Below are 27,066 nucleotides of genomic sequence, written 5' to 3' on the forward strand. Positions count from 1 at the left end.
CAAGTAAGAGTAGCTTCTTGGTTGGGGAGTTATAACCACGAAGTCATCAAGCATAAGTAACCGGGCGGCACAGAGCCCCTACAAGTCCCCGAACTCCGTAAGCAAGAAGGGACTCGTTTAATCCTGCACAATGAGACAAAAAACACGCATATGTAGAATGCTTGTTGTATTGGTTACCGTTCGTATTAATGGAATGCGAAAAGAATTCGATTTGTAGCGGGCAACAAATGGCAGAAGAATTCAATATTCCATTAATGTGTATGAACATGTAAAATATTGGTAGTTGTATATGTGGATCTTTATGGCCATTAATACGCACAATAGATAGTGGCAAGTGTAATGGGTGTCCATAGTAATTTTGTGGGAGTAGTCCCGGTGACATAGAATGAAGCGTTTGTAATCTTGGGGCTTAAGTAAAACATGTTGGACATGACCGAGCAAGTTGGGTGTAGTTGAGTGTGTAGGCGCTGTGCGAGCATGCGAGGCGTGGCCCAAGCGCAAGTCGTGGCCGTACTCGATACCCAAGCAAGTCGTTTATCCGAGCATGTTTTAACTAAGTCGTAAGTGTCACAAGCTTCTAGATGAATGTCACATATTTATGTAATTGAGTTGCAATTAAGTAGTAGCATGGCATATGTGTATAGCATGTACTTGTAGAAAAGTTGCTAATAACATTGTGTAGGCATGCTTAAGGGTTATAGAGACATGCATAGTCATGGCATCGGCGGTAGCTCAAATTGCAAGAGCGGAAGAGATAAGATGAAGCTACTTATCTTGTGCCAAATAGGGGGCTAGCGAAGTTTGACGGAGCGTGGCGGTCCATCGCTTGTGGCGGAAAAAATACGCCGACAATATCTGTCAACTCGTAGTTGCAGTTTGAATGCTTGATGGAAATAGTTGAATTTCCTCGAAACAAAAGAGGTGATTAGTACATGTGTACGGAAAAGCAATACTAATAAACAATTAATGTGCTTGTGTACCAACAAAGCAGAGTGTGCAAGTAGTGCGTTTGAAGACAAAGCCATGGACTACTTACAATTGAGCCTTTGAAGAAGTAATTAATAACAACAATAGATATTTGCTGTGCGTTTCAATGGGCTTGTCATTATGCATGGACAAGTAACCGCCGACATACACATAGATATGGATATAATATGTAATACTATGCATCACAACCAATTAACAATGTATAAAGGGTGTGCTCTCAGTGTAATGAATGATCATACTGGTGCCACATGTGTGCATAGCAGACAAGAATACACATGACATTGCAGGTTAGCTGTGTCTCTGTTGACTTTTACGCTGAGCATGAGCAAGTGGTAGACATGTGTCGTGCATACCACATAACAGAAGACCTTAAAGACTTATCTTGTTGGCCTCGCTGCTGCAAGCGGCATGGGATCGATGGAGAAAGAAGACCGCTGCCATTGTTGGCGGAGGAAGCTTGTCCAAGTTGATAAGTCCGGCGGAGGAAACTAAGTCCGGCGGAGGAAAGTAACAGCAGTGCAGTCCCCGACCTGCAGTGGGCGGAGGAGGTGGGCGGTGATTCCTCAGCGGTGGTACCTCAGCGGATGGAGCCTGGCGGTGGTTGCGTGCGGTCCGGAGCAAAGGTTGGGCGGCGGAGGTTTGGGAAACTGCAGAGGGCTGGGCACGGTCCCAGACCGGCACTGGATTTGCTGGAACCGGGACCGGGACCGGCTTTTTTTTTTTCGGGCCGGGCTTGCAGTTCCAGAGAATAGGGACCGGGCTAAACCCGGACCGGGACAAGCGGGCCGGTTTTTTCGGGCTTTCGGGTCCAACCCGTCTTTGAAAAAAAAAAAAAAAAAAAAGATTGATAAGAAAAGAAAGCCAGAAAGGTTTTTGGTTTTGAAAAATCGAAGGGAGAAGAGATTTGGATTGCTGGGAAAAGAGAAGAAAGATCGTGGGTTCTTTTAGTTCCTGATGTCGTGCACGACTTGCGGTGACTGTGGCGACGGCAGCGGAGGAGGACGAAGAGAACGAGCACGATGACGGCGCCGGAGTTGAACTTGAAGAGCGAGAGGTAGAGGAAATGAGGAATAATGGACTGGCTGATCTCTAGTTTTTGGAGGAGGAGCAAAGTTGGGGGCTTGGGGTTGACTGGCTAAGGAAGAAGAAGAAGAAGAACTGAAGAAGAGAGAAGCAGAGGAGAGGAGGGGAACCGTGAAAGAAAGAAGAAGAAGGAGAGAGAAGAATGATAAAAGAAATATAAAAGAAGAAGAAGAAGGAGACAGAAGAAAGAAGATGCAGAGGAGAGAGAATAAAGAAGAATAAAAGAAATATAAAAAAAGAAGAAGAAGGAGAAAGAATAAAGAAGATGCAGTGGAGAGAGAATAAAGAAGAATAAAGAAGAATGATAGGGATAGGTAGAGTGAAAAGTAGAAGGATACGTCAAAAGAGGGAGATGGTAAGTACAAAAAATAAAAAATATATTACTTGTATAGTCAAGTTCGGGTTCTTCGGTCCAAAAGGTCAGCAAAAGTCAGGGACCGGGACCGGACCGGAAAGAATGAGTTTGGGACCGAACCGGCCCGAAAACAACTATTTTCAGTCTAAAACCCGACCCGAACCGGCCGGTCCGGATCGGTTCCTCCGGATTTTTCGGTCTTTCGGTCATTTATGCCCACCCCTACTAGACATGTGTCGTGCATACCACATAACAGAAGACCTTAAAGACTTATCTTGTTGGCCTCGCTGCTGCAAGCGGCATGGGATCGATGGAGAAAGAAGACCGCTGCCATTGTTGGCGGAGGAAGCTTGTCCAAGTTGATAAGTCCGGCGGAGGAAACTAAGTCCGGCGGAGGAAAGTAACAGCAGTGCAGTCCCCGACCTGCAGTGGGCGGAGGAGGTGGGCGGTGATTCCTCAGCGGTGGTACCTCAGCGGATGGAGCCTGGCGGTGGTTGCGTGCGGTCCGGAGCAAAGGTTGGGCGGCGGAGGTTTGGGAAACTGCAGCAGTGGGCGGAGGCCGCAGTGACGTTAGCGGTCCGACAGTGGGGCGGAGCTCGTGCCGGCGACCAACGCTGGCGGATTCGCAACGGTGGTTGTTGTCTGGCGGAGACCACGGAGCTCAGCGGGGAACTGGAGCTCGGCGGATGAGGTTGGGCGGAGCTATTCCCGGCGGAGCACCGGAGCTGCAGAGCTCGGGTCTGGTGAGCGGAAGTCCCCGGCGTGGGCGACCGCAGTTTGGCGGAAGAAGTGCAGCGAAGAATCCCCGGCGGAGCGGTGGAGCACCGGGCGGAGGAGTTCGAGGGAGACCTGGCACCTCGAGTCTGCTGACGAAGCTCGGCGGAGGATCTCAGTCCGGCGGAAGATCGCAGTCCGGCGGGGACTCGTGCCGGCTGGGCCGAGCAGTCAACTTGGAGCACTGGGCAGTGAAGTGTGGCGGAGCGGACTCGTCCAGCGGAGAAGTCCGGCGGAGATGGAAGTTGCAGCTGATCGGAGCGACTGGGGGTCGGGCGGCGAAGTTGCAGCTGGCGGATAAAAGTCTGGCGGGAAATTTGAAAACGGGATGGGTGCCCAGAGAAGATTTCTGGGTGTCCAGAGAAAATTTGGCCGCCCAGATTTTTTTTTTTTTTTTTTGGTGGTGCCAGCGTTGACTTTCATGGGTTGGGCGTTGACCAACCCCGTCGGGCGTTGACCAGATGTTGACCGCCCCACATGCTGGTGTTTTGAGCAGTTTCTGCAAGTTTTGACCACTCCATGGGCGTTGACTAACTCCGCTGGGCGTTGACCACGTGTTGACCAGCCCGCAAGGTGCAAATTTCTGCACACTCTGCTCTAGTTGCCGCCAAGAAACATTAATTCAAACATAAACTCAAAGAAGGAAGGAATTTCTTCAAGCTCCGCTAAGCAGACTTAGCTCACGGTAGGTGACGAAGCCATTGTGTTGGCTTCCCACAGACGGCGCCAATGTTAATGCTCAAAGTCTGGCGGTAGCCAAACCTTCGTTTAACGCGGGTCCGGTGGGCGGACCGCTACTCTGTATACTTGGTGATCCTTGCTGGCTGCCAAATGAAAGACAGGGCGTCAGAGGGAGACCGCGTTGGGCGGTCTTCACTTCTCCGATGCCTAAGTCAGTTGATACATATAGGCAGCACAATAATAACTGAGTAGTTAATGCGTAATAATGAAGAGAGAAGAGAGGACCTTTTATAGGTGAGGAGAGGTCTGATCTTCTCTTTGTTTTTGATGTGGGACAAGCAAAGTTACTATTCTAATCTTTTTAACATGCAGAAAGCTATGTTATGGAGGCATGTTGGCAAGGGCGGGAAGGTGGCTTCCCGGTGGCGGATTTGCGACTTCCGGATACCGCCGCGTAGCCTGAACATAGGGCTACACGATGTATGTCTCGGTTGGGCCTTGCCATGTCTTGTGGATGTCCCAAAGTGGGTGTTACTTATGCTTGGTGACGTAGCAAATACTCCATATTATTGGAGGTATGTACAAAGACTTTGAGAAATACAAAGGTAAGGCATGCTTATGCAGATTTCCAATTAAAGTTTGAGTCCTTGAATTGAAGATTTAGTATTTTTTTATTTATTTTCAGGTCTGGAAGATTTGGAATTTATATAAGGGGTTCAAACCAAGTGAGTCTTCTCTGACCTGTATCTTTGGTTTAATTTGGTTTGTTAGATAAGTTGCCAGATTGATGCAGAGACAATGAGTTTGGGTACAAGTACAATGGCCAGCAGTGACTAAGAGAGTTCTTATCTTTGATATTTCTCTCCTTCATGATTGATATAACTTTTAGTTATCTTTTGAACTTCTCGGAGAAGAAGAAGAAGAGAGAGAGGGAAGGAAACAAGAGGCAGAGAAGAGAGAGGTAGAATTTTTACATTGAAGCTGCTCAGATCCCATCATTTGTTTACATATAATTCTGTGACTTTTTTTCTTTAGGTGCCACATGTTGTGTGCAAGTGATTGGGGGTGTTCAGAGTTTGGTTTTTCATTTAATTAGTTGCTGTCTTCTTTTCTTCTTTGTTTTGGAAAAAATGATGTGGCTTTGCTAAATGCTCATGGTGGAATGCTTATTTACTGTTAGTATTCTTAATAATTCATGCTCATGGTGCAACCTGCGATATTAATTATTGGAATTGGGTTATGGTGTAACATTGAAAAAGGGTGATATGCAAAGCCATACATGATATATCAAATTTTTTTTTTTTTTGATGTCTTAGGTTCCGGATGCAACTAGTGACCATGAAATTCGGAGGGAGTCTGTAGGAGAAGAAGGGAATCCAGATTCAAGCAGTGATAGAACAATAGACTGAGTTTCAATATGTTATTGCATATTTTTGTTAAGTGTTACTCTTGGTTGTCTTCATTAGGTACTTAGTTTTGGGCATAACTTAATTTGTACTTTTTCTAATTACCTATATTGATAGTGCAACAACTTAATTACATTGCAATGAAATAGATGAGTTAATGAACAATATATGTGTTGTGTATTGATATTTTTATCCCATTTTTGGATATTGCAAAAATACAGGTTTTGTTAAAAAAAAAAAAAAAAAAAAAAAACAGGTTGGCTACTAGCATCGGTGAATTGCCGTAGCCAAGAATATATTTCTATATAACACCACACCGAAGCTACGGCAAAGAGACCGTAGCAAAATTTGCTATTGAAAAATTGGCGGGAAGCAAATTAGTAAAATTAGCGGGAAACAAATTTGGTAGGAAACAAATTTTGGCGGGAAGTAATATAATTATCTTAATATTAATTATGCTGCGACGGAAATTTGCCGTAGTATATTTTGTAATGGTGACGGCATTAGGGGTAGCATGAAACCGTCGCAGAGTAAGTGTCGCAAAGCTCTTTGCGGTCGCAAAAGTGGTCTGCAACGGCATTTTGCCGTGGCTAAAGATATTGGCGACGCCACCAACGGCGTCAGAAGCTTTGCCGTCGTAGAGCCGTCACAATTGCTTTTTTGCGACGGCAAAACAGCTTTTAGCTAGGGCAGGGCGCCGTGGCGATTGCAATTTTTTTTTGTAGTGATTTTCTTGGACAAATCATCTAGCAACCGAACAACATATTTTCAAAATCGGAATTTAAAGTGGGCTAAAGGATTTGGGCTTACAATAGGAGCCCAATTTGGAAAATAACAAATCACTAAGTAAACACAAGTATGAGAAACGCGCCCCCAGGGTTACGGGTCTCCCGAAATTTGGTAAATAAGCGAGTAGAAAACAAATAAAAAGTAAATATAAGTGACTTCAAAATCCGTTAAAGGACCAAAACCTTCTTTTGGTAAAGTCAAAGAAGAATACGCCAAGCCGAGCCATGTGCCTCCTCTGTGCTCTCCCCGACCACATACTCGAAACCTGCACACTGTTGTAGGGGTGAGCTTTCGTCCTCGCATGCCCAGTAAGGGCCGACCCAACCATGCTAGCTTTGAAAATAATATACTTGAAAATATTGACTACATAATATTGTGCACGTTTATCGAAAATACTTTAAAAAGAGGCAACCACAAACATTTGTTCTCTTTTATAAAACATATGCAGCATGCTTCACACAACTTGGAGCTCCGAGATACTTACCCGCCGGTTAAACTAAAACAAATCGGTGACCGACCTGGTTCGTCATCCTTCAAGAACCGGCCAACTACTCTGTAGTCCTTGTGACTACAAGTAGCGAAAGTGTCCATTTCTTGGCCCTGAGTCTCCTATGACTGGTTCACTGTCGGTACTCACCCTTCCTTGACAAACATAGGAGCACAGCCCCCTCCGGAGGTTTACGGTTATCGACACCGTGGAATCCCTAGGAATCAATGCGTCTAGGTCCCATTCACTTTCAGGTCACAAGTACAAACATACAAAGGGTACAGTATCTCAACATGCAAGTCTAGCCTCGATTTTCGCAATCAACAATTATCAGTTATGAAAACATATGTATCACGAGGCATCGACTAATGAACAACCAAAAACGCACTTGCAGGCAACATACTATCTTAGTATAGCATTCCACATATATTGAAAAGCCTCTAACAAGGAAGGGACAGCTCACCCTACCTGGTTATGGAGTGCTCGTCCACTTTTGGGTTTGTCCTCGACTATCGATCTTTTTTCCCAATCCAAGTGCACACGTTCGAATCCTTTGTAATAAAATTAAATCAATGAGTACATTGACTACACTATAACTCAATTAACCGAGCAACCAAAGCATTTATTTAACTTCCTTGAAGTCTACCAAATTTTCCGTTAGTCGTTAAAACCTATATATTATCCATTCCCACATAATCCAAATGATGTAGCATATGAATCATTTAGGATATGGTGATTATACTTACCACTTTGACCCAAAAATTGTTTAGCGTTACTACTTGACTTGAATCATATACTCTCGCAAGCGTACGAATCGTTGTCAAGTATGGGAAATATTAAAACCTTGATTATCGTACCTCGGGGATTAGGTGTTGGACCTAACCGAGGTAATTGGCGCTAGAATAACTCAAAAGCATACAATGAAAAATAAAAATAAAAATAAACATAAAGTAAAATATGGTGATTATACTTATCACTTTGACCCAAAAATTGTTTAGCGTTACTACTATAAGAAAACAAATGACGATTACCATTCCCGAATGATTCACTTAACGTAGTAAAGCTCTTTCGGGATATGGTGATCACACTTCTTTCCATGTTAAAGTTTCGGTCAACCGATTTGACCTCATTTCATTTAGCTTTTAAACCCTAAGCAAATTAAATAGCAACCACCATTCCCAAATGATCTCGTCCTTCGGTAATTACCGGGATATGGTAGGTTTAGAATACTTCAAGTGTTTCACGAACTTTAAATTGAATTCCCAACAAATTAATTCACTTGTCAAAACCGGTCCTTTCTTATTTATAATGTTTCTCATGCATTTAACCAAATCACAGCTTTCATTCCTGAGTCACACTTCAACATTGGAAACAAGCTTACTAATAAAATTCACAAGACCAATTTTCTACACAAATGACCAAACCAAACTTGTCCGATTAACACCATCTATAACTCGAGCAACAAATACCAATTTCATTATCATTTTCTCAAACAATTGCGACTACTTAATCTCCTTGACTTCATTCAACACATCGAGCTTTAGTTCTCAATTACCACCAAATTAGACTCGTCTGCAAAATGACATTTCCAAACCAGATACATCTTCTTAATTGACAAAACTAACTCTGTCCATACATTCAACCAATTTCATCTCAAGTAATCCACAAAGCCATAACTTCACTATGTACAAACATTGCACTGCATCACAAATTTTCAAGTACCAAGACCCTTACCGTCATTCTTTTCCAACTTAGAAGCCAAATTGTCATAGCTGCACCCTACCACCATTAATCCTCCAGATTCCCTAATACGCAAAATAGGATCAAAATTAACCTTAAACCAATTTCTTATTCCACACAGAATCTGCACATGATCCTTACCTCTTCCAGTTTCAATTGAAACTGACCCAGCAGTCTCCTCCTTCTCTGAAACTCCAAAAATGCAAATTCCACAAACCTCAATTAAATGACAGAGTTAGGGATTTCAATTCACATCAACCCAGAAGCTCTAATCAAAGGGAGACACGAAGATTACCCAATAGAGGCGGTCTGAAGCTCCAACAGCCGTGAGCGGTGGAGCTAGAAATTTCTCACGCTCTGTTAATGCTCAAAGTCTGGCGGTAGCCAAACCTTCGTTTAACGCGGGTCCGGTGGGCGGACCGCTACTCTGTATACTTGGTGATCCTTGCTGGCTGCCAAATGAAAGACAGGGCGTCAGAGGGAGACCGCGTTGGGCGGTCTTCCCTTCTCCGATGCCTAAGTCAGTTGATACATATAGGCAGCACAATAATAAATGAGTAGTTAATGCGTAATAATGAAGAGAGAAGAGAGGACCTTTTATAGGTGAGGAGAGGTCTGATCTTCTCTTTGTTTTCGATGTGGGACTGATATGCTTCAGTTCCCAGTTTCAGTAGCTTCTGATGCCGTCTTGGCAGAGTGCGTGGCGGCGCGTCAGCGGTGATCCCGGGGAACTCTTGTGCTCAGGCCGTAGCCCGCCTGGCTGCCTATCCGTGGGTCACTCCTTTGACGGTAGTTGGTACCTCTGGCGGTACGATGAGCGTGGCTGATTATAGCTAATTATGCTTTGCAAACGTACATGTAGGTACAAGTCCCCCAAGTCCCCAGTCAAGGAGGGCAATCTTGGTTGGGGAGTTGATCGGCGGTTTGAAGCGTTTTCTTCCGCTAGACTTTGCAAAAGCATAATTAGCGTCAGTGCGTTGTCAGCCATGGATATTACTGAGCAAACGCTTTATACCCTTTCGGGTGGGCCCCTGCTAGGCCCCCCAAGGATTCCCCACTCCCCGGCTAAGATGGACATCCGGATGGTCGCAGAATTTGTTTGGTGAGGGGGAGCTGCACGGAGCAGAGGGTGTTGGGTAGCGAACCCAATCTTTAGTACCCGAGTGACGGGGGTCAACGTACCTGATCAGGGCCGTCGTAGACTGTTGACTCGTCCCCGTGTCCCGTAGGGACAATCTGACTGTAACGCCGCGTGGCGGTCATTTGTCAGAATGAGGCGTGGCCTCGGGATCCGCCCCTGGCGGGTGTCCCCCCGCTGGTTTATAGCAGTAAACAGCGTCCAGTGGACGTGCTTGGCATTACTTTATTGAGCGGTACCGCACTGAATAAAGTACGCGACTTGCCAGATAAAAGAGGTTTCCGCTAGAGGTGTGTAGCGGAAGGCGCCCCGTTTGTATGATGACAAGGGAGAAGTTCCGCTGTTTGGGAGACTTCGTGAATAACAGCTAGTGAAAAGTTCCGCTGGCGGGGTTCCGCCCAGCGGAGACAGACTTGGAGAGGACAAGTGAGAAGTTCCGCTGGCGGGGTTTCGCTCAGCTGAGACCGTCACTTGGAGAGGACAAGTGAGAAGTTCCGCTGGCGGGGTTTCGCTCAGCGGAGACCGTCACTTGTAGAAGGGCGTACTTGTGATTGCTTCCGTGATACGCCTCGTCTGACGGCGGTTGACACGTGGCAAATAACTAGAGGGTTAGCGTGCGGAGACGCGTCTCCTCAGTCCGGCCGTCTTCTCATCATTAATGCGAGTAATGATGGATTTCGTAACCGAGGCGACGCCTCGGTTAACCCGGAGGGTTAGTGCGAGCAGGGGACACGTGTACGGCTGGGGTGTGATGTCGTTTTCTAGTGGACGGCCAAAAAGCCTCTGATGTGGACATAAAAGGGGGGGAACGCATCGAGAAGGGACATCACAAAATCCATTCGAACCTTAGTCGTCTTCAAGCTCTACCCATCCCAGATTGCAGAGAGAGAGTGCCGCGCGTTGGTGGAGTTCTCGTGGTCGGAGAGACGAAAACTTCCGTCGTCGGGGCATAGCGAGCATCAGTACGCCAGAGAGTTCACGACTAAGGTTAGTGTTCTGGTTATCCTTCTTGTCGGTTTCGTGTTTTTGTCGATTTATGGGTTTGGTGGTTGTTTCTGGGATTGGTGTGTGAACTGGGTTTCTTGATGTTCGTCGGGGGTGTAAGATGAGATTTGGGGGTAGGTTATGGTGTTTGACAGAGAGTTGTCAGTTAGGGTTTTGCTAGATGGTTGAATCTGGGTTGAGGGGGTTTGTTCATATTTTGGTATTTTCTGGGTAGCTGTTCGTGGTGTTCTTTGCTATACCTGATATAGGGATAGGTTAGATCCTTCTGTGGGCTAACTGATTTGGGTTTTAGGGTTTGGGATGGCCAACGTCATAGAGATCTCGAGCAGTGAGGACTCCAGGTCTGACGTGTCAATCAGTGCGGCGGATAGGGTTTTTATTGACTCGTTGCGTTCGTCTGCCCGTGCAGGAACCTCACTGCCAGAGCCGCTAGACATCGAGCCGCTACAAACCATACCCTGGGAAGTAGTCATGGGCCGTACGTCGCGTCCGGAGAGTTCTAGGGCGGGTGAGGATGCTGCTGCGCGGAATAGGAGTGAGGAGCGGCTAGCAAGTAACAGCGCCGCCAGTGGTTCCGCTGACGGGGGAAATGTGACGGGGGAGGAAACAGAGTCGGCATGGGTTCTCCAGGATGGGACCCCCGTTGACGAGGCGGGAGGGCGGATGACTGCCGCCGCTGTCAACCGGATGAAGCGGATATACCGGCTGCCGGGAGTGGTGAGACTTCGTCAACCGACGGCGGACGAGAAGGCCTCAATTCTTCCAGCGGGGTTCGCCGCTGTTCACGAGGCAATATTCCGCCAAGGAGTGACATTGCCGCTTGTACCCAACCTGCAGATCTTGGTGTGCAAGTTCGGCGTCGCCTTTGGGCAGATCTGTCCTAACATGTGGCGGTTGATGCTGGCGATGAACTCACTGTGGCGGCTATCCGAGTGCGAGGGGCCGACTGTGGCGGAGGTTTTGCACTTCTACGAACTGGTGTACGTGAATCGCCAAGGTTCCAGAGGGCAAGTAAATTTGAGCCGCCGGCAGGGAGCGCCCAAGCTGATAGAGAATTTGAGGGATTCGATGTCCTACTGGCGGGGGACGTTTTGCGTGGCAATGACAGGGTGGGAGTATCAATCGGAGTCTAACGAGGGGGAACCGACGTTTAGGATTAAGTCGGAGTTTCAGCCAATCTGAGGTTGTCTGTCGATCTCCGCTGAACATAGTTGGCGGTTTACTGTATATGTATTTCAACTGTTGTACTGACGCCTTGTTTCTTGGTTTGTAGCGCGACTGCGTTATAACCTGACGCGTGAGGAAGAGTGCCGTGTTGCGCGTATCAAAGTCTGTTGGAAGAATCACAATTTGCTGGACTTCCGTCTCCTCACCGGCTGCGAGTTGTTGGTCGATCAACAACTAACGCGCGCTATTGGTAAGAGATCTCCGCCACATTGTAACTCTTGATAGCTTGGGTAAAGCTGACGGGTGTTTGCATGTTCTCAGATACTCCGCCAGGCAACAAAGCGAGCCGCGACGCTTTTGACAAAGCCATGGATCGTGCGGAGATCGACAATTTCTTGGAGGCGATGTACGCGTCAGGGGAGGCGGCCCAAAGGACAGTTGTGAACCCTGAGACTCTGGAGGTGAGTGCATCCGAGGTTCTGGTGGTGCTGCCCATGCCGCACCACTCCCACCTAGGGGCCGACGGTCTGCCCAGCGTGCAGGCGGATGGGAATGCGGGCGGGGGAAAAAATGGGTCCTCTACCGTGCCGCAGAAGGAAAGAGTGGTTGCCACTCGACGTGGGCCACAGAAAGAAAGAGTTGTGGCGCCGGCTGGGGCTGCCGCTACTGCGGTGGGGAGACAACCGCAGAAGGGGTCCAGGGCTGCGCCCACTGGAGATACACGGGGGATCCTGCGGAAGCGGCGCCAGTGTGACTCGGCCGGGGAGGAGGATGATGACGAGACCCTCGAGGTCCACATGCAGAAGAAGGGCCGACAAGACCCGTTGAAGGCCCCTGTGACGGTCGAGAGAGAGATGCCTGTGAGCGATTTGGACTCCTTCGCCGCTTTCACCGAGTTCATGACCGACAGTGAGCGGGAGTTTCTCTATCATCTGTGCGAGCGGTTGGGGTTCGGCGGTCTGGCAGGGATGATGCGGCCAACGGCGATCGAGCAGTCGCCCTTTAGCTCAGCCTTTGGGCACCTGGCGGTTGGGCCGAACGAAATGTTCTTGGCGGCCTCCAAGCAACCCCGAATTGAGGGACAGCTCCGGGAGGAGGTTAAGAGGCTTGAGAGGAAGCTGGAGGATGCCAAGGACAGGCTGGCGGATGTGGAGCGACGCTTGATGAAGGCGGACTGTGATGCTGCGGACACTCGAGGTAAGCTAGACGTGGCCATCCAGCGGGGACATAGAACGAAATGATCATGTCTCCAAGCTGGAGCAAGACATGGCCTTGCTGCAAGAGCGTGTGGCCGCCAAGGATAAGAAAATTGATATCCTGCAGCGGGAGTCTGCCGCCAGGCAAGGGGAGGTGAAGAGACTGGAGGGTGAGGTGACCCGGCTGAGGGACGAGGGAAGCCGAGCCGCCGCCGCCGCTGTGGAGAAATTCAAGCAGTCGGCGGAATACAAAAACGCGATGAATGAATCGGCGAAGGCCGGCGCCCTAGCGAACGTCGAGATGCTACAAGCGAAGGGTGCCATTGACTGGGCGAAGGCGTCCCTGCCCAAGGCGCCGCAAGCAAAAAATGTAGCGCCGACGAAGAAACTCACGCCAGTACCCAGTCCCCCAGCAGGAGGTGGCAGCTCAGGCAGTGGGTACCATACTCCGGCGGATGGGACCATAGAGACGCCAAGTCCCACCGCTCGAGGGACTGACAAGTAAGCTGCGTACAGCCGCCGCAGTCCGAAGTAGGCGACGCCGGGGCCAACCCCTGAGATCACGGACTTGCCTTGTTATGATTGTGTAGCCGCTGAGGCTGAAGATATATGTACTCTCTTTTTTTTTTTTTTTTTTTTTTTGAATGTAAGGAATATTTTTGGGTGGGGAGTCCAAGCCCTGAATATATGAAGTATGGAATTTTTGACGTTGTGTGATGACATGTCTATACCGCTAGAGTTTTGACTTGGGATTTTCTTTTGCAATCAATGAAATATTAAAGGAATTAAGATTGGTCCAAGTGCACAACGTAGCGGACGTGGTCCGCTGACGATTGCTGGCGTTGCCAGCTGCCCTCAGTGCTAGACTTGGTAACAATGGTTTGAATAATTCCTCGTTTCATTGATAACTGACTGGTCAGTGTTAACAAAAGTGGGGATGTACCTGTTGGGTAGCTTCCCTTAGCTAAATATTGAACAAAAATTTAGCTAAGTCAAGATGCTCCTGGGTAGCGACATGACTATTTGTAGTAATACCGAAGGTGTTCGGTATTCCAAGGGTGGGTCATAGTGACGCCATCCTTGTCCATTAAGTAGAAGGTGCCTGGGCTAACGACTTCTACTATTTTGTATGGACCTTCCCAAGTTGGGCGGAGTTTTGTTGGTGCTGGAATCACTTCCTTCATTACCCAGTCCCCCAGTTGGAGGTTCCGGGCCTTGACTCTGGCGTTGTAGAAACGCGATACTCGTTGCTTGTTTTGCAGGTTTTGCAAATGGGCCTTGTGTCGTTTTTCCTCTAGGAGGTCCAAGTCCAGGTTGATGCCATCGCCGTTGGTCTCTGGGTGGTAGCACTCGACCCGAGCGGTGGGTTGAGTTACCTCGACAGGCAGAACGGCCTCAGTTCCGAACGTCATACAAAAAGGGGTTTCACCAGTGGCGGAGGATGGAGTCGTCCTGATGGCCCATAGCACTTCTGGAAGCTTTTCCGCCCACAAGCCCTTGGCAGTGTCGAGTTTCTTTTTTAGCAGCTTCTTGATTATCTTGTTTGCCGCTTCGACCTGGCCGTTGGTTTGGGGGTGGGCGACAGATGCGAAGCTCATCTTGGTGCCCAGATTGGCGGTGAATGAAATGAGCTCCTCGTTGTTGAACTGTGTGTCGTTGTCTGTAATGATTGTATGTGGGACACCATAGCGGCAGTAAATGTTTTTCCAGAGGAAGTGAATGACTTTGGCGGTAGTGATGGCCGTCAGTGGCTCTGCCTCTATCCACTTGCTGTTGTAGTCGATAGCAACAATGATGTACTTGAACTGTCCTTTGGCGGTTGGGAATTTTCCCATCAAATCGAGGCCCCATGTAGAGTGAACCCATGGACCGATGATTATTGAAAGTGGTTCCGCCGGCGCATGTGGGAGATCGGCGAACTGCTGGCATTTGTGGCAAGATCTTGACACCTGCCGGGCGTCCTCACCAAGCGTAGGCCAAAAGTAGCCCTGTCGCATTGTGCGATTGGCCAGGGATCTGGCGCCCGAGTGGTTTCCGCACTCCCCGCCGTGGATTCCTGCCAACACGACCTTTCCTTCCTCCGGGGTTAAACAGCGGAGGTTGGGGTGAGTGAACCCCTGGCGGTAAAGCTTGCCATTCTGGATATTGTAGCGGGTTGCTCTCCGCTGAATTTGGCGTGCCTTGACCTTATCCTTGGGTAATGTGCCGCTGCGCTTGTATGCAGTGATCTCGTCCATCCAGCTGGGGTTGATTTCAATGTTGAAGATCTCTGCTAGGGTCTTTGTGATGCTTGGCTTGTCAACGCATTCCACCTTTGTGTCCGCTGGACTTTGATGCGGCTGGCCGGTTGCCAATCTCGCCAGTGAATCAGCCTTGGCGTTCTTTTCCCTGGGGATTTGTGTGATGGTGTGAAAGTTGAACTTTTTTAGCAATGTTTTGACGTATCCCAAGTATGCCGCTAACTGCTGGTCCTTGGCCTGGAAGCTGTCGTTGACCTGGTTAACGACTAATTGAGAGTCGCTGAATATGTTGACGCTGTCAGCCCCTGAGTCAATGGCGAGGAGCAGACCGGCGATAAGTGCCTCGTACTCCACCACATTGTTTGAAGCTTTGAAGTTGAATTTCAACGCGTACTCCGCTTTCAGTCCCCCGGGTCCTGTTAAGATGACTCAGGCGCCGCTGGCCTTGGCGCTGGCGGACCCGTCTACATGTAGGTTCCATTCTGACTGGAGGGGACTCGCCTCCCCAACGGTTACCACTTCTGCTCCGGGCACTATCTCTATACCGGGTTCAGGTTGACGTTCGATGAGTTCAGCGATGAAGTCCGCCACTGCCTGGCCCTTCATGGCGGTTCTTGGTTTGTATTCTATGTCGAACTCACTGAGCTCGATGGCCCACTTGCTGAGGCGCCCCGAGTGTTCAGGGTTCTGCATTACTTGCCTCAGCGGTTGATTGGTTAACACATGGATCGTGTGGGCCTGGAAGTATTGGCGGAGGCGCCTGGTGGCAACGATAAGTGCAAGGGCCAGTTGCTCCAAGGGAGGATACCTTGTTTCTGCTCCGTTCATGCCTCTGCCCGCGTAGAAAACTGGGAGCTCATCTTGGCCTTCCCTTCGGACAATTGCGCAACTTACCGCCGATGCGGATACCGCTAGGTATATGAATAGGGTTTCTCCTTGGACAGGGACAAAGAGGAGAGGGACTGCCGCCAGGTATTCCTTCAGGCCTTGGAACGCCGCCTGACATTCTGGATTCCAGTCGATGACCTTCTTGTGCGTTGTTTTGAGGAGTTTGAAGAATGGGGCACACTTATCAGTGAGTCGAGAGATGAATCGAGAAAGGGCGGTTAACTTGCCCTGGAGGCACTGGACGTGTACCTTATACTCAGGGTCCGCCATGTCAAGGATGGCCTGGACCTTGTCTGGGTTAGCCTCGATGCCCCGCTCGCTGACAATGTATCCCAGGAATTTGCTAGCGGTGACTGCAAAGAAACATTTTTCCGGGTTGAGGCGCATACCATAGGCCAAGACATTGGTTACTATGATCCTGAGGTTTGCCACATGTCCGCCGGCCTTTATGCTCTTAACTAGCATGTCGTCCACGTAGACCTCGATGATTTTTCCCAGATGCTCAGCGAACATGGCGTTCATTAACCGCTGGTAAGTGGCACCGGCGTTCTTCAGACCGAAAGGCATGACATTGTAGCAGTAGAGGCCTTTGTCGGTGGTGAAGGTGGTGCATTCCTGGTCGCTGGGGTGCATTTTGATCTGATTGTATCCGGAGAAAGCGTCCATCATGCTGAGGAGCTCATGTCCGGCGGTTGAATCGACCAATTGATCGATACGGGGTAGCGGGAAACTATCCTTTGGGCATGCCTTGTTGAGATTTTTGAAGTCAACACACATCCGCCACTTGCCGCTGGGCTTTTTGACCATTACCAAATTTGAGATCCACTGGGGATAGATGACTTGGCGGATGAATCCAATGTCCTGGAGTTTGGCGACCTCTTCTCCGATTGCCCGGTATTTTTCCTCATCGAAGGCCCTCCGCTTCTGCTTGATGGGATAAAAGGAGGGTTTGATGGTCAGTTTATGAGTGATAATCTCAGGGGAGATACCTGGCATGTCCGCGTAGGACCATGCAAAGACGGAGGCGTTATGACGTAGGAATTGAATGAGTTCTGCCTCTACTTCTGGGTCTAGTTGGGCGCCTATGCGGACTGTCCGCTCAGGGTGCTCGTCTGAGATGCAGACAACTTTCAAGGATGTGTCCGGGTTGACCGGCTCCTTCCTTACATACTTCTCCTCCTCATCCATAGGGTCCTCGAAGATATTTGGTGGCGGTGCCTGGTTTCCCACTGTCAGGACATCATGGCGGTGTGTTGACCGTGCTATAGTCGTTGAATAACACTCGCGTGCCAACTGCTGGCTTCCCCTGACACTGCCCGTGCCGTTAGGTGTGGGGAACTTCATGAGAAGCATGTATCCGGCGATAATGCACTTAAGCTTGTTGAGCGCCGGTCGTCCGAGGATGGCATTATATGAGCTGAGACAATCAACGATTATGAATTCTGTATGTAGCTCCGCCATACATGGACTAGCGCCAATAGTCAACCGCATGTAGTCAGAACCGAGCGGTTGTGTGACGTCACCAGAGAAGCTGAGCAGTGGCTCATGGTCCTGGAGCAACTTGTTATTCCGCTTGAGGTGGCTGTAGCGACCGTTAAAGATGACGTTGACTGCGGACCCGCTATCTACCAATATTCTCCCCACTGAGAACCTGCCAAGAATGGCGTCGACCAAGAAGGGGTCATCATGGGGTAGGTGCACCCCGCGCTCCTCCTCCTCTGAGAATGTAATAGGTTCCCAACCCACCTTTAGGACTTTGGCGGATCTCTCGTAACGGATATGGCAGACCTCCTTTGGGTGATTAATGCGTGCATAACGCTTCCTGGCTCTGTGAGACATGCCCGTGATTGGAGCACCGCCGTCGATTGTGTTAATGCGGCCCAACGTCTCTACGTTGGCGATCACGGGTGGCGGTTGGCGCACCTTGAACTGTTCCATCTTGCCTTCACGGTACAAGGTCTCAATTTCCGTCTTCAGTGCGTTGCAGCTGTTGGTATTGTGGCCGCTGTCTTCATGGTACTTGCACCATCTGCCGGTGTTTTTAGGTTTGCCCGTCTTTGGGTATTTTGCTGGGGGAGGTGGCGGGATTTGATCCTTGCACTGATTGTATATTTCCTCGTACGAGGTTGTGAGGACCGTGAACACTGCATACCGTTGAGAAGACTTCGTTTGTCTGTTGCGGTTATCTTCCTGGGTTGGGCGGTTGCCCTTGTGGTATTGATCCTTCTGCCGCTTGCTCTGGTAGTGGCCCTGTGGCCATTCCCTTTTCTTGTCAGTTGGCGATGCGGCGGGTGCTTTATTAACGGTCTCATGACTGGAGGTGGGCTGTGTTGCCTTTGCTGGCGTTGCCGGTGGCGGTGGGGCTTCTCCATATGTAATGAATTCCGCCTGGGCGTGAATGACCGCCTCACTCATGATATGATCATATGCCGCGTTTGGATGATTGTAGTTGAGGTGATAGAGGAACGGCCCCTTGAGGAGTCCTTGCTTGAAGGCCGCCGATGCCATCGATTTGTCTAGATCGCGGCACTGAGATGCTGTCGCTCGCCACCTTGTGACGAATGCCTTTAGTGATTCGTTCTCTCCCTGCTTGACGCTGAACAGCTGACTCGTGTTATGATGTCTAGCGGACAATAAGATGAACCGGGAGAGGAAGGTATGTGATAGTGCGTTGAATGAGTCAATGGATCCTGGCGGACATTCGAAGAACCAATTCATTGCCTCTCCGTCCAGTGTTTCGCTGAACAAGTGGCACAGAGTGGGGTGGTCAAATCCCTTGTTGTTGGTGACCTTCTTGAAGGTGTCCATGTGGACGAAGGGGTCGGTTGTACCGCTGTAATGCGACATCTTTGGAGTTTTTGCGTACGCATGCCTGATAGCTTGTAGAATTGCAGCGGTGAAGGGCCCTGGTCTGGACGTGAAAAGTGGACTTTGAGTTGGCGGCGTGGCGCCCGACTCCGCCCGGAGCAACCTTTGTTCCAGCTGTTGCATCCTCTCCAGAATTTGGGCTGTTGCGTCGCCGGCGGGTCCGGCGTATGTACTCCGCTGGGTCTGCCTACGCCTTGGCGCAGGCGGATCGCCCTCAGTTCTTGCCCTAATTTCCGAGCGGTTGGTGCGTGGTACCGACTCTGCCTCCTGCTCCAACATGAGTTGGGGAATGGGCGGTGGTCCCATCCCCAGTAGTTCAAGGGGGTCCAGCGGGACCTGCATCTGTACGACTGGTTCTGGTCCCAATGTACCAGCGTTGGGATGACTACGCCTTGTGCTATGCGAATGCTCGCTCTGTGCCGGGTTGGCGGTTCTTTCCAACGTCCTTTTCAGGTCATCAAAACGTGACATCAGCGTAGCCACCTGCTTTTGGGCCTCGGTCTTCTCTCTGCGCTCCTCTTCACGCTCTCTGTTTGCCTTGTGAAGGTCTGCCAGTGCCAGCTCGTACATGGCGGTGAGGTCCTGGCCTGGTAGGCGGCTGCTGCTTGGATTCGTCTCACCGCCGGGGTTGGTTGGGGTGTTGAATAGTGCGCGGTTAACACCTACCGCTGGATTGGATGGTTGGGGGATGGCGGATTGGTCTGCCTGCTCATCGGCGTTTCCCCCGCTACCGCTAGTCATGGTAGTTGTGATGGGATGACCTCTTGTTCAAGGGTTCCCACAGACGGCGCCAATGTTAATGCTCAAAGTCTGGCGGTAGCCAAACCTTCGTTTAACGCGGGTCCGGTGGGCGGACCGCTACTCTGTATACTTGGTGATCCTTGCTGGCTGCCAAATGAAAGACAGGGCGTCAGAGGGAGACCGCGTTGGGCGGTCTTCACTTCTCCGATGCCTAAGTCAGTTGATACATATAGGCAGCACAATAATAAATGAGTAGTTAATGCGTAATAATGAAGAGAGAAGAGAGGACCTTTTATAGGTGAGGAGAGGTCTGATCTTCTCTTTGTTTTCGATGTGGGACTGATATGCTTCAGTTCCCAGTTTCAGTAGCTTCTGATGCCGTCTTGGCAGAGTGCGTGGCGGCGCGTCAGCGGTGATCCCGGGGAACTCTTGTGCTCAGGTCGTGGCCCGCCTGGCTGCCTATCCGTGGGTCACTCCTTTGACGGTAGTTGGTACCTCTGGCGGTACGATGAGCGTGGCTGATTATAGCTAATTATGCTTTGCAAACGTACATGTAGGTACACTCTCCTACGGTGGGGCTTGCGGCTGACGAGGTGGCTCTGGTAGGAGTTAGATGTCGGGGCCCTAGGGTTTTGGTGTTTGACAAGGCGCTGATTCTATTCTTGAAGGTGGTTTAGCTCGATTTGGATTGGAGGCCGGAAAACGAAAACATGCAGAGCCGAGAGCTCTAGTGATGCTCGAACGGCGTCGTCAGGCAGAAGGGTTTCTGGGTTTTGTTCTGCTTTGCTGGCTGAGTAGAACGACGGTGGCGGAAGGGCGAGGAAATCGCCGGAGATTGAAGAAAGTGGAGGAGCAATGGTGTTGCGACTGTGGTGATCGTTTAGGGTTTAGGATGCATGCTAGGATGGCGTTCCTCACTTGTTTTGTACTCTAAAATCAATCTTTCTAAAGTGCTTAATGTGCTTATGTGTACTTAATGAGTTAATTTGATAGGGTAGCGTTCTACACCTTGATTGCATATAAGTAATCTTTTGGATTACCAGCCTCACTGTGGTCTAAACGAGTGTTGTGTGATTGAAAAATCACACAACGGTGATTCCACTGTTGTGCAATATCCATTTCCTCAACAGATAATTATTTATGTTGTGCGAATTCTGCGCAGGCATGTGCCTGGCATGGCATGTGTGGAGATGCCTCGGCATTGACATGGCCATTCAGACAACAAAAGAAAAAATTCGCTGTTGTCTGAGATTCATAACACACAACAGCTATAATTCTTCATTTGTTGTCTGAGATACATAACACACTACAAAAATATAATTTCTCTCTTGTCTGCTGATTCATTCAGACAACAGAGATAATTTTATTTTTGTTGTGTGTTATGAATCTAGACAACAGAATTTTGTTTTCTTTTGTTGTTGGTTGTAGCTTCACACAACAGATTCCTTTTATTAACTATTGTGTGAGCAATATAAGGTTTGTTGTATGAGCTTGGTTCTCACAACATTGTTTTGAGCTGTTGTTTTCTCATTATGTAATTCATAACTGGAATATTTTTCCAAAAATAATGCTCCATATTACCACATAAAACCACAGTCTAATCCATATCATTCAAGTAGCATTTTTCAAACATCCAAACATTCAAGTTACTAGATAATGTACCAAACAAGAAAGCATTCCTAGCTGCTACCTACACATGAATCAAAAGCATTTCTAGCTATTCCTAGCTGCTAGCTAGACCCATGAATCAAACTTGGTAGCTCATATGCTGAAAGGAGGTAATCCATAGTACTTGCTTCTCTCACTCTAAGATCCCACTCCAACTCATTTATGTTGCTTCTCGAGCTTTGGATCACTACCACAAAGCGGGCATCCTTGGTTACGGTTCTAATGTCTTCATTCACAGTCTTCACTCTCATAATTGAAGACTGTTGAAACTCTGAAAAAATGTTAACAACTTGCACATGTCTTTTTAGAAATGCACATACAACTTACACATGTACTGTAATTTCCATCCATTTACAAATATATAAGCCCTTCTGGAAGTTAAACTCAGAATATCAACAAATTTGCATGGGGCAGTTTCAAGATGCAAATTACCTGAACATAAAACTACATTACCTTTGCTTGCATATATTTATCTCTATCTGCTTGCAAATTGCTTCCTTATTTATTCAGCTGCAAGTCATGAAGGGCAAGGACACAATCTTGTAAGTCAGAAGGTTTATAACCAGCAAGTCCTTGCAAGTCCCAGCTCTGCAACATATCTAGAGGGATCAATAATCTTCAAAATATTTCTAACAGTCTCAATCAGTATTAAGTTGCAAGATTTCAACTTTAGATAAAATTCACAAGCTCACAATTACTAAGTTCGCTACATTGTTTCTTACTCAGGCATGAACCTCAGGCTGGATTGTGAACCTTGTAAGAAAAACCGCTAATGCAGCAATAACTGATGGTAGGAATCGAACACAGCAGTAGTCAAGCAAACTCAGTTCCACAAGATAACCACCCGCGCGCTATATGTCAAACACCTCCCGCACATTCTTTGCCTGTGTCAATAAAATTATTAAATAACTTTTCCTTTCTACCTTATTACTTTCAGTTAAACAAACTATTACAAGTTGTCAAGCAAAACATTTCCAAGATCATAAAACTGTTCACAGAGCTTATAGCTAATTTCTAGCATTACAGGAAGCAAAGGCTTGCACCTGCCCAGAGTTTAACATTCAAGTCCCAAACCAAATCCCTAAGCAACCATACCTTTAAGTTATGATCCTCTTCAATGCTCTCTTCCAACCCAGCAAGTCCACCAAACGCAATCAATAGATGCCTAACAAATTTCATTCAGTCAAATAACAAGTATAAGTGGATAAGCAGGTACAAATCTCTATTTATATAACTATACATTAGCTTCATGTCTCAATTTTTCTTAAAGAAAAGCAACGGAACCTGATATATCGATACTAATTATAGGTCCATGGTCCTCTTAAATACACTCAGAGCAATCAATTGTTAAACCAAAATATTCAACAGGAATTATGCCTACTAACCCTTTTAACCTTGATGCATCTTTACATGTATGTATATATATGTATGTATTATATAGATATATTTTCTTAAAGTAATATATAAAAAATAAAAATAAAAAAGGAATGGCTGCCTCACGCCAAATCTTTGAAAAAGCTACTAGGCCACCTACTTGATTGGAAAATAACAAAAACCAGCCATTTTTAAAGGAGCAATTTAAGCACTTGTAGAAAAGTAAAAAAGGAAATGGAGAAGGTGGGGTGGGATGCGCTATCTATCTCATGTTACAGGAGGGAAGGATTTTCTTCCATTGCGAAAGCCTGATGGAGAAAGAGATGAGATGTTCCTCACGGAGCTATCACCAGCTAGTCCTTAAGTTGCAAAGAGATGCAGCAAAAATGAAATTGAAGGAAGAATATAGCATGGTTCATTTTCATAACTTCTCCAACTTCAGAAATTTCAATTGGCATGATGCATTTAGCAGGATATTAAAGGTGAGCTCACACCAATTTTCTACATATGCCCAGAAAGAAATCAGAGGTCGACAGATTGAAAGAGATTCAAAATCCGTCCCACATACATCAAGAGTCTCCCTATAAATAAGCAATCTAGTTGATGGACACAATATGCATCTAGCAAAGAGAACAACCACCATTTGTGGCTAAATACCAGCTACCCAGGAAAAGCAATACCCGCCTCATCTACAAGTACAATCTTATCAATTAATGGTTAGTACCTGAAAGTGGGTATAGTGAAATCGGAGGAATTGATAATCTGACCATGCTCTGAGGTCCTAATCAAATGATCATAGCCACCCTGTCATTGAGATAATAGAAGTTGGTAAGGAAGGTCATATCCGAACGATTAGAGAGACAACATGAATAGATAAGGCAAAGAGAGGCATAGAGTCAATGTATGGATACCTCGTATGGACATTCAGTCATTACCGAAGTGATATTGGAAGCATAGCGCACTTTGCACCCCCAATACATCCCTGCTTCTTCCCTTGGCTTGGATGATGGTACAACCTGCCATGATATATCTAGATAAATGCCATAGGAAAAAAAGCATTACATATCTAATATTCATACTAAAAGATGAAAAGAAACCTTGACTAACTATTAAGAAAGGAATCACTATAGTTAAAAGAATTCAGAACAAAACATTCATTACTAGCATCCAAATTCCAGCTGTCTCCCATAGCCACTGTAACTCTTGTTCCAGGATCACGACATTCTGCATATTGTCAACAAAATCAATTAATCGCTAACTCCCGGGATTCAGAAAAACATAGAAGAAAAGTATCAGGCAATAACTCGTGAAAGACTAGCAAAACCAGACAACGAGAATACCTTACTCAAGCCCACATCAACTAACGTCCCAACACCATCTGGAGATCTTTCCTTTAGTGTGACACCTATGCATTAATGGCAAATATTTTCCATTACCAATATTACATAATTGGTCTAAAATTTCAAATTTTAAGGTTATCAGCAATTGCATAAAGAGAAAAGTAAAATAAGTACAATTTTTTAGTGCAAGCAATCTCCTGCAGACTTATCAACAAGAAAAGACTATAAACAAAGTTACTTTTGATGTATTGCATAGTCACCTTCTCCAGGATGTATTATAGTTTTATACTTCTTTACAAAAGGAGAGTGTGCTTCTTCATTGAACTGCAAAGATCAAGCAAAATAGGGAGTCAACAAATGACTAAAATTCACAGGGTATAAGTTCAGGTAAATAACCAAAAAGGCATCAGTGAAAAGAAACATATTGATTATCATAATGATATTACCTGTGATATGTGCTCTGCAGCTGCAACCCTAGGTTTGACAACTTCACAGTTTACAATGACAAGTGTATTTGGAACACTTCCGTCGGTCTGACAAAAGTACAGGGGGAAGTAAAAACAAAGGGGATTTAAACGGACACAGCAAAAATGTAAAAGAGGATGATACAATAATACAAACCAAACAAGACGGCATGACATATGTGTAATGTGCTAACAAGTAATGACAATCAGCATTTCTGAAAATGATAAATTGAATGACTGAATATATATGACATGAACTGAGTTAGTTTCCGAACACTGATTTTCACAATCAGATGCATCAGACTGACAGTTACCGAATCAGTTCACACTACGTCACTAACCGCCATCCAAAATCTAACAACTCAATAAGCAAGGTATAAACACGGCAATCATGAAACAAAATTCCAAAGAAATGTAAAAATTCCCCCTTCCGATCAAATAACAAAACAGAGTTTAGATGCTCAAAGAGGAAATCAACATTACCTGTTCAGAAAGATAAAGACGCTGAGGTTCTTGTAAGTAGCTTGGTCTAGTTGCGGACCCCATCTACGAAAACAAAAAACCAATGGATTAGTTTCCACATACTCTAAAGTTCTAACACAGATATAGAGCTAATGGGGCCTTAAAAATGCAGCCTTTTGCAAAGAGTCTATCGTGTTTCCATAGTACTTGTACTAAATCAGGACTTCCACAATTCTAAGAGCAATTCTATGAGTTCACAGATTACCCATCTATCTCTGTTCACTCATTAGACCGAAATTTCCAAATAAAATTGACATCTTGAATTCTTCAAAAAGCAACATTGTCACACCCCGAATTCTGAATTTAAGTAATTCATATTCGAAGCATGAACCTCAAATACCCTGTTTATAATCTCAGAATTTTTTTCTCAAAATCAACTGCACATTACACCTCTCGATAATTACATAAACCAAATCCTCAAGCTACTTATTACAGTACACTCTCACCAAAACAAATTATAAAGCTCAAGAGAGCACAATTCTCCTCACAAAACAAATGCTATAAATCTAATACTAATACTCTAAACCGCACGATCACTGCCCTGATTCTCCTGACCTGTAAGACTACCCGCTACACAATTTGAATAGTGTACCGGGAGTTGCAACAACACAAAACCCGGTGAGCTTTTGACAGCCCGTATGAGTAAACAAAAAAGAACTGTTGATTTATTCAATTATATTTATTATAACTCAAGTAAACAATCAACACAGTCACACGGTAACTCCAAAAATCACATAAACATAAAAGCAAGTATATTCTCGATACTCTCTTTTAAAACTCAACATTTGACTGATCACAACCAACAAATATTGCAACATTAATATGTGAAATAACATTATAGCAAAGCATGCTTGATTCTCTTTTCACTAACACCTTCACATATTAACAATATATCACAAATAGATATTTGATCAAAATAATATAAGTACACTTTTCTTTTTAGTGAATTTTTGGATTAACTAGTAACAAATCACAAATCCACGTACTAGGGTATGTCTACTATACCCAAAATACGGGTAAGCCAGGTTGACTGGTAACAAATCATAAATCCACGTACTAGGGTATGTCTACTATACCCAAAGCACGGGTAAGCCGTAGCATACTGAGGACACTACCAAAGTATGTATACTCAAAGTAAGCACCCTTCCTAAGAGTATAATAGTGCACTATCTGTAGGGACTAGGGCCCAGGCTTAACGTCTCATATCACAAAACAATTTTACCAGTAATTCACTTAAGCACGGGGTTGTAGGAATCACCCGGCTTCACAACTGTACTTCTCAGACATAATCAAATTCACAAAATACAATCTTTATCATTTATAGATCGTATATATGTATATGTACACCCACATCAAGAGACATATTATTTCAAGATAAATTTTTATTTCTTAAAATAATTTCCACATAATCACATTTGGGCATATAAAATGGCTTTCACATCATATGATCAATATTCTATTATTCAACAATTAAATGCGAGATTAATAGCTTGAATAATAATAACCAATCAATTCTCAATCATTTCATCACATCAATCACACATCAACCAATATATATATTTCACGTAAATATATATATACGTAATCATCCGCTCAGGGATGACCACTAATACCAACTATAGTTCAAGCATAAAAACCGTGAAATTCATTTGTATAAATGAAATCATTTTAATTACCTATGGACCGTAGTTGATCAAGTCCATATGATTTAAAACAAATATTTATTCCACAAATATTTTCACACAATTGCGATAAAAATAAAGTAATTAAATTTATTCGGTTCGTAATATGAACCACGTGAGGTTTACTCACCTCTAATCCAGCTGCGTCTTCTTAACAGCTAAAACAACAATTTTCCCGAATTGTCCGCCAAATCAATCCGTCGATAACCTAATCCAATAATGATCTTAACTTAGCCAACAACTCATAAATGTAATTAAACGACGATCCAACGGTCGGATCTGAATTTAATGATGATCCAACGGTCGGATCCTCACGGATCGCCTTGAGGATCATCCTCCAAAATTATCACGAAGATCCAACGGTCAGATCTTCCTGAATCGCCCTTACTAACATCTCCACAAAATTATATGAAAATCCGACGGTCGGATTCTCACGAATCGCCTTCCGAATCACTATTTCTCAATTATACG

The 27,066-nt window shown here is 46.2% G+C and overlaps 1 protein-coding gene and 1 long non-coding RNA gene across 3 annotated transcripts; one reads left to right on the forward strand and one right to left on the reverse strand.

Annotated features, from left to right (window-relative positions):
- Positions 1-4,464: 4,464 nt before the first annotated feature.
- Positions 4,465-5,386, forward strand: LOC133741722 (uncharacterized). The gene is made up of 3 exons (XR_009862083.1): positions 4,465-4,485; positions 4,566-4,841; positions 5,197-5,386. It is a non-coding gene; the product is annotated as an uncharacterized LOC133741722 (long non-coding RNA).
- Positions 5,387-21,292: 15,906 nt separating this feature from the next.
- Positions 21,293-23,618, reverse strand: LOC133742241 (uncharacterized). Of its 2 annotated transcripts, XR_009862445.1 has the most exons (6): positions 23,499-23,618; positions 23,312-23,391; positions 22,309-22,378; positions 21,906-22,097; positions 21,667-21,801; positions 21,293-21,457 (listed from the first exon to the last, which is right to left on the reverse strand). XR_009862445.1 is itself a non-coding variant. In XM_062169917.1 (5 exons), exons 1-4 carry the CDS (start codon positions 23,565-23,567, stop codon positions 22,065-22,067), a joined length of 252 nt encoding a protein of 83 aa, XP_062025901.1. In that variant the 5' UTR covers positions 23,568-23,612; the 3' UTR covers positions 21,293-21,801; positions 21,906-22,064. The 2 variants fall into 2 exon arrangements, 1 of the variants encoding a protein (XP_062025901.1); XM_062169917.1 differs by having other exon boundaries at positions 21,293-21,801; positions 23,499-23,612.
- Between the last annotated feature and the right edge of the window lie 3,448 nt (positions 23,619-27,066).

Source organism: Rosa rugosa, chromosome 4, assembly GCF_958449725.1.
Source record: "Rosa rugosa chromosome 4, drRosRugo1.1, whole genome shotgun sequence".
Classification (NCBI taxonomy): domain Eukaryota; kingdom Viridiplantae; phylum Streptophyta; class Magnoliopsida; order Rosales; family Rosaceae; genus Rosa; species Rosa rugosa.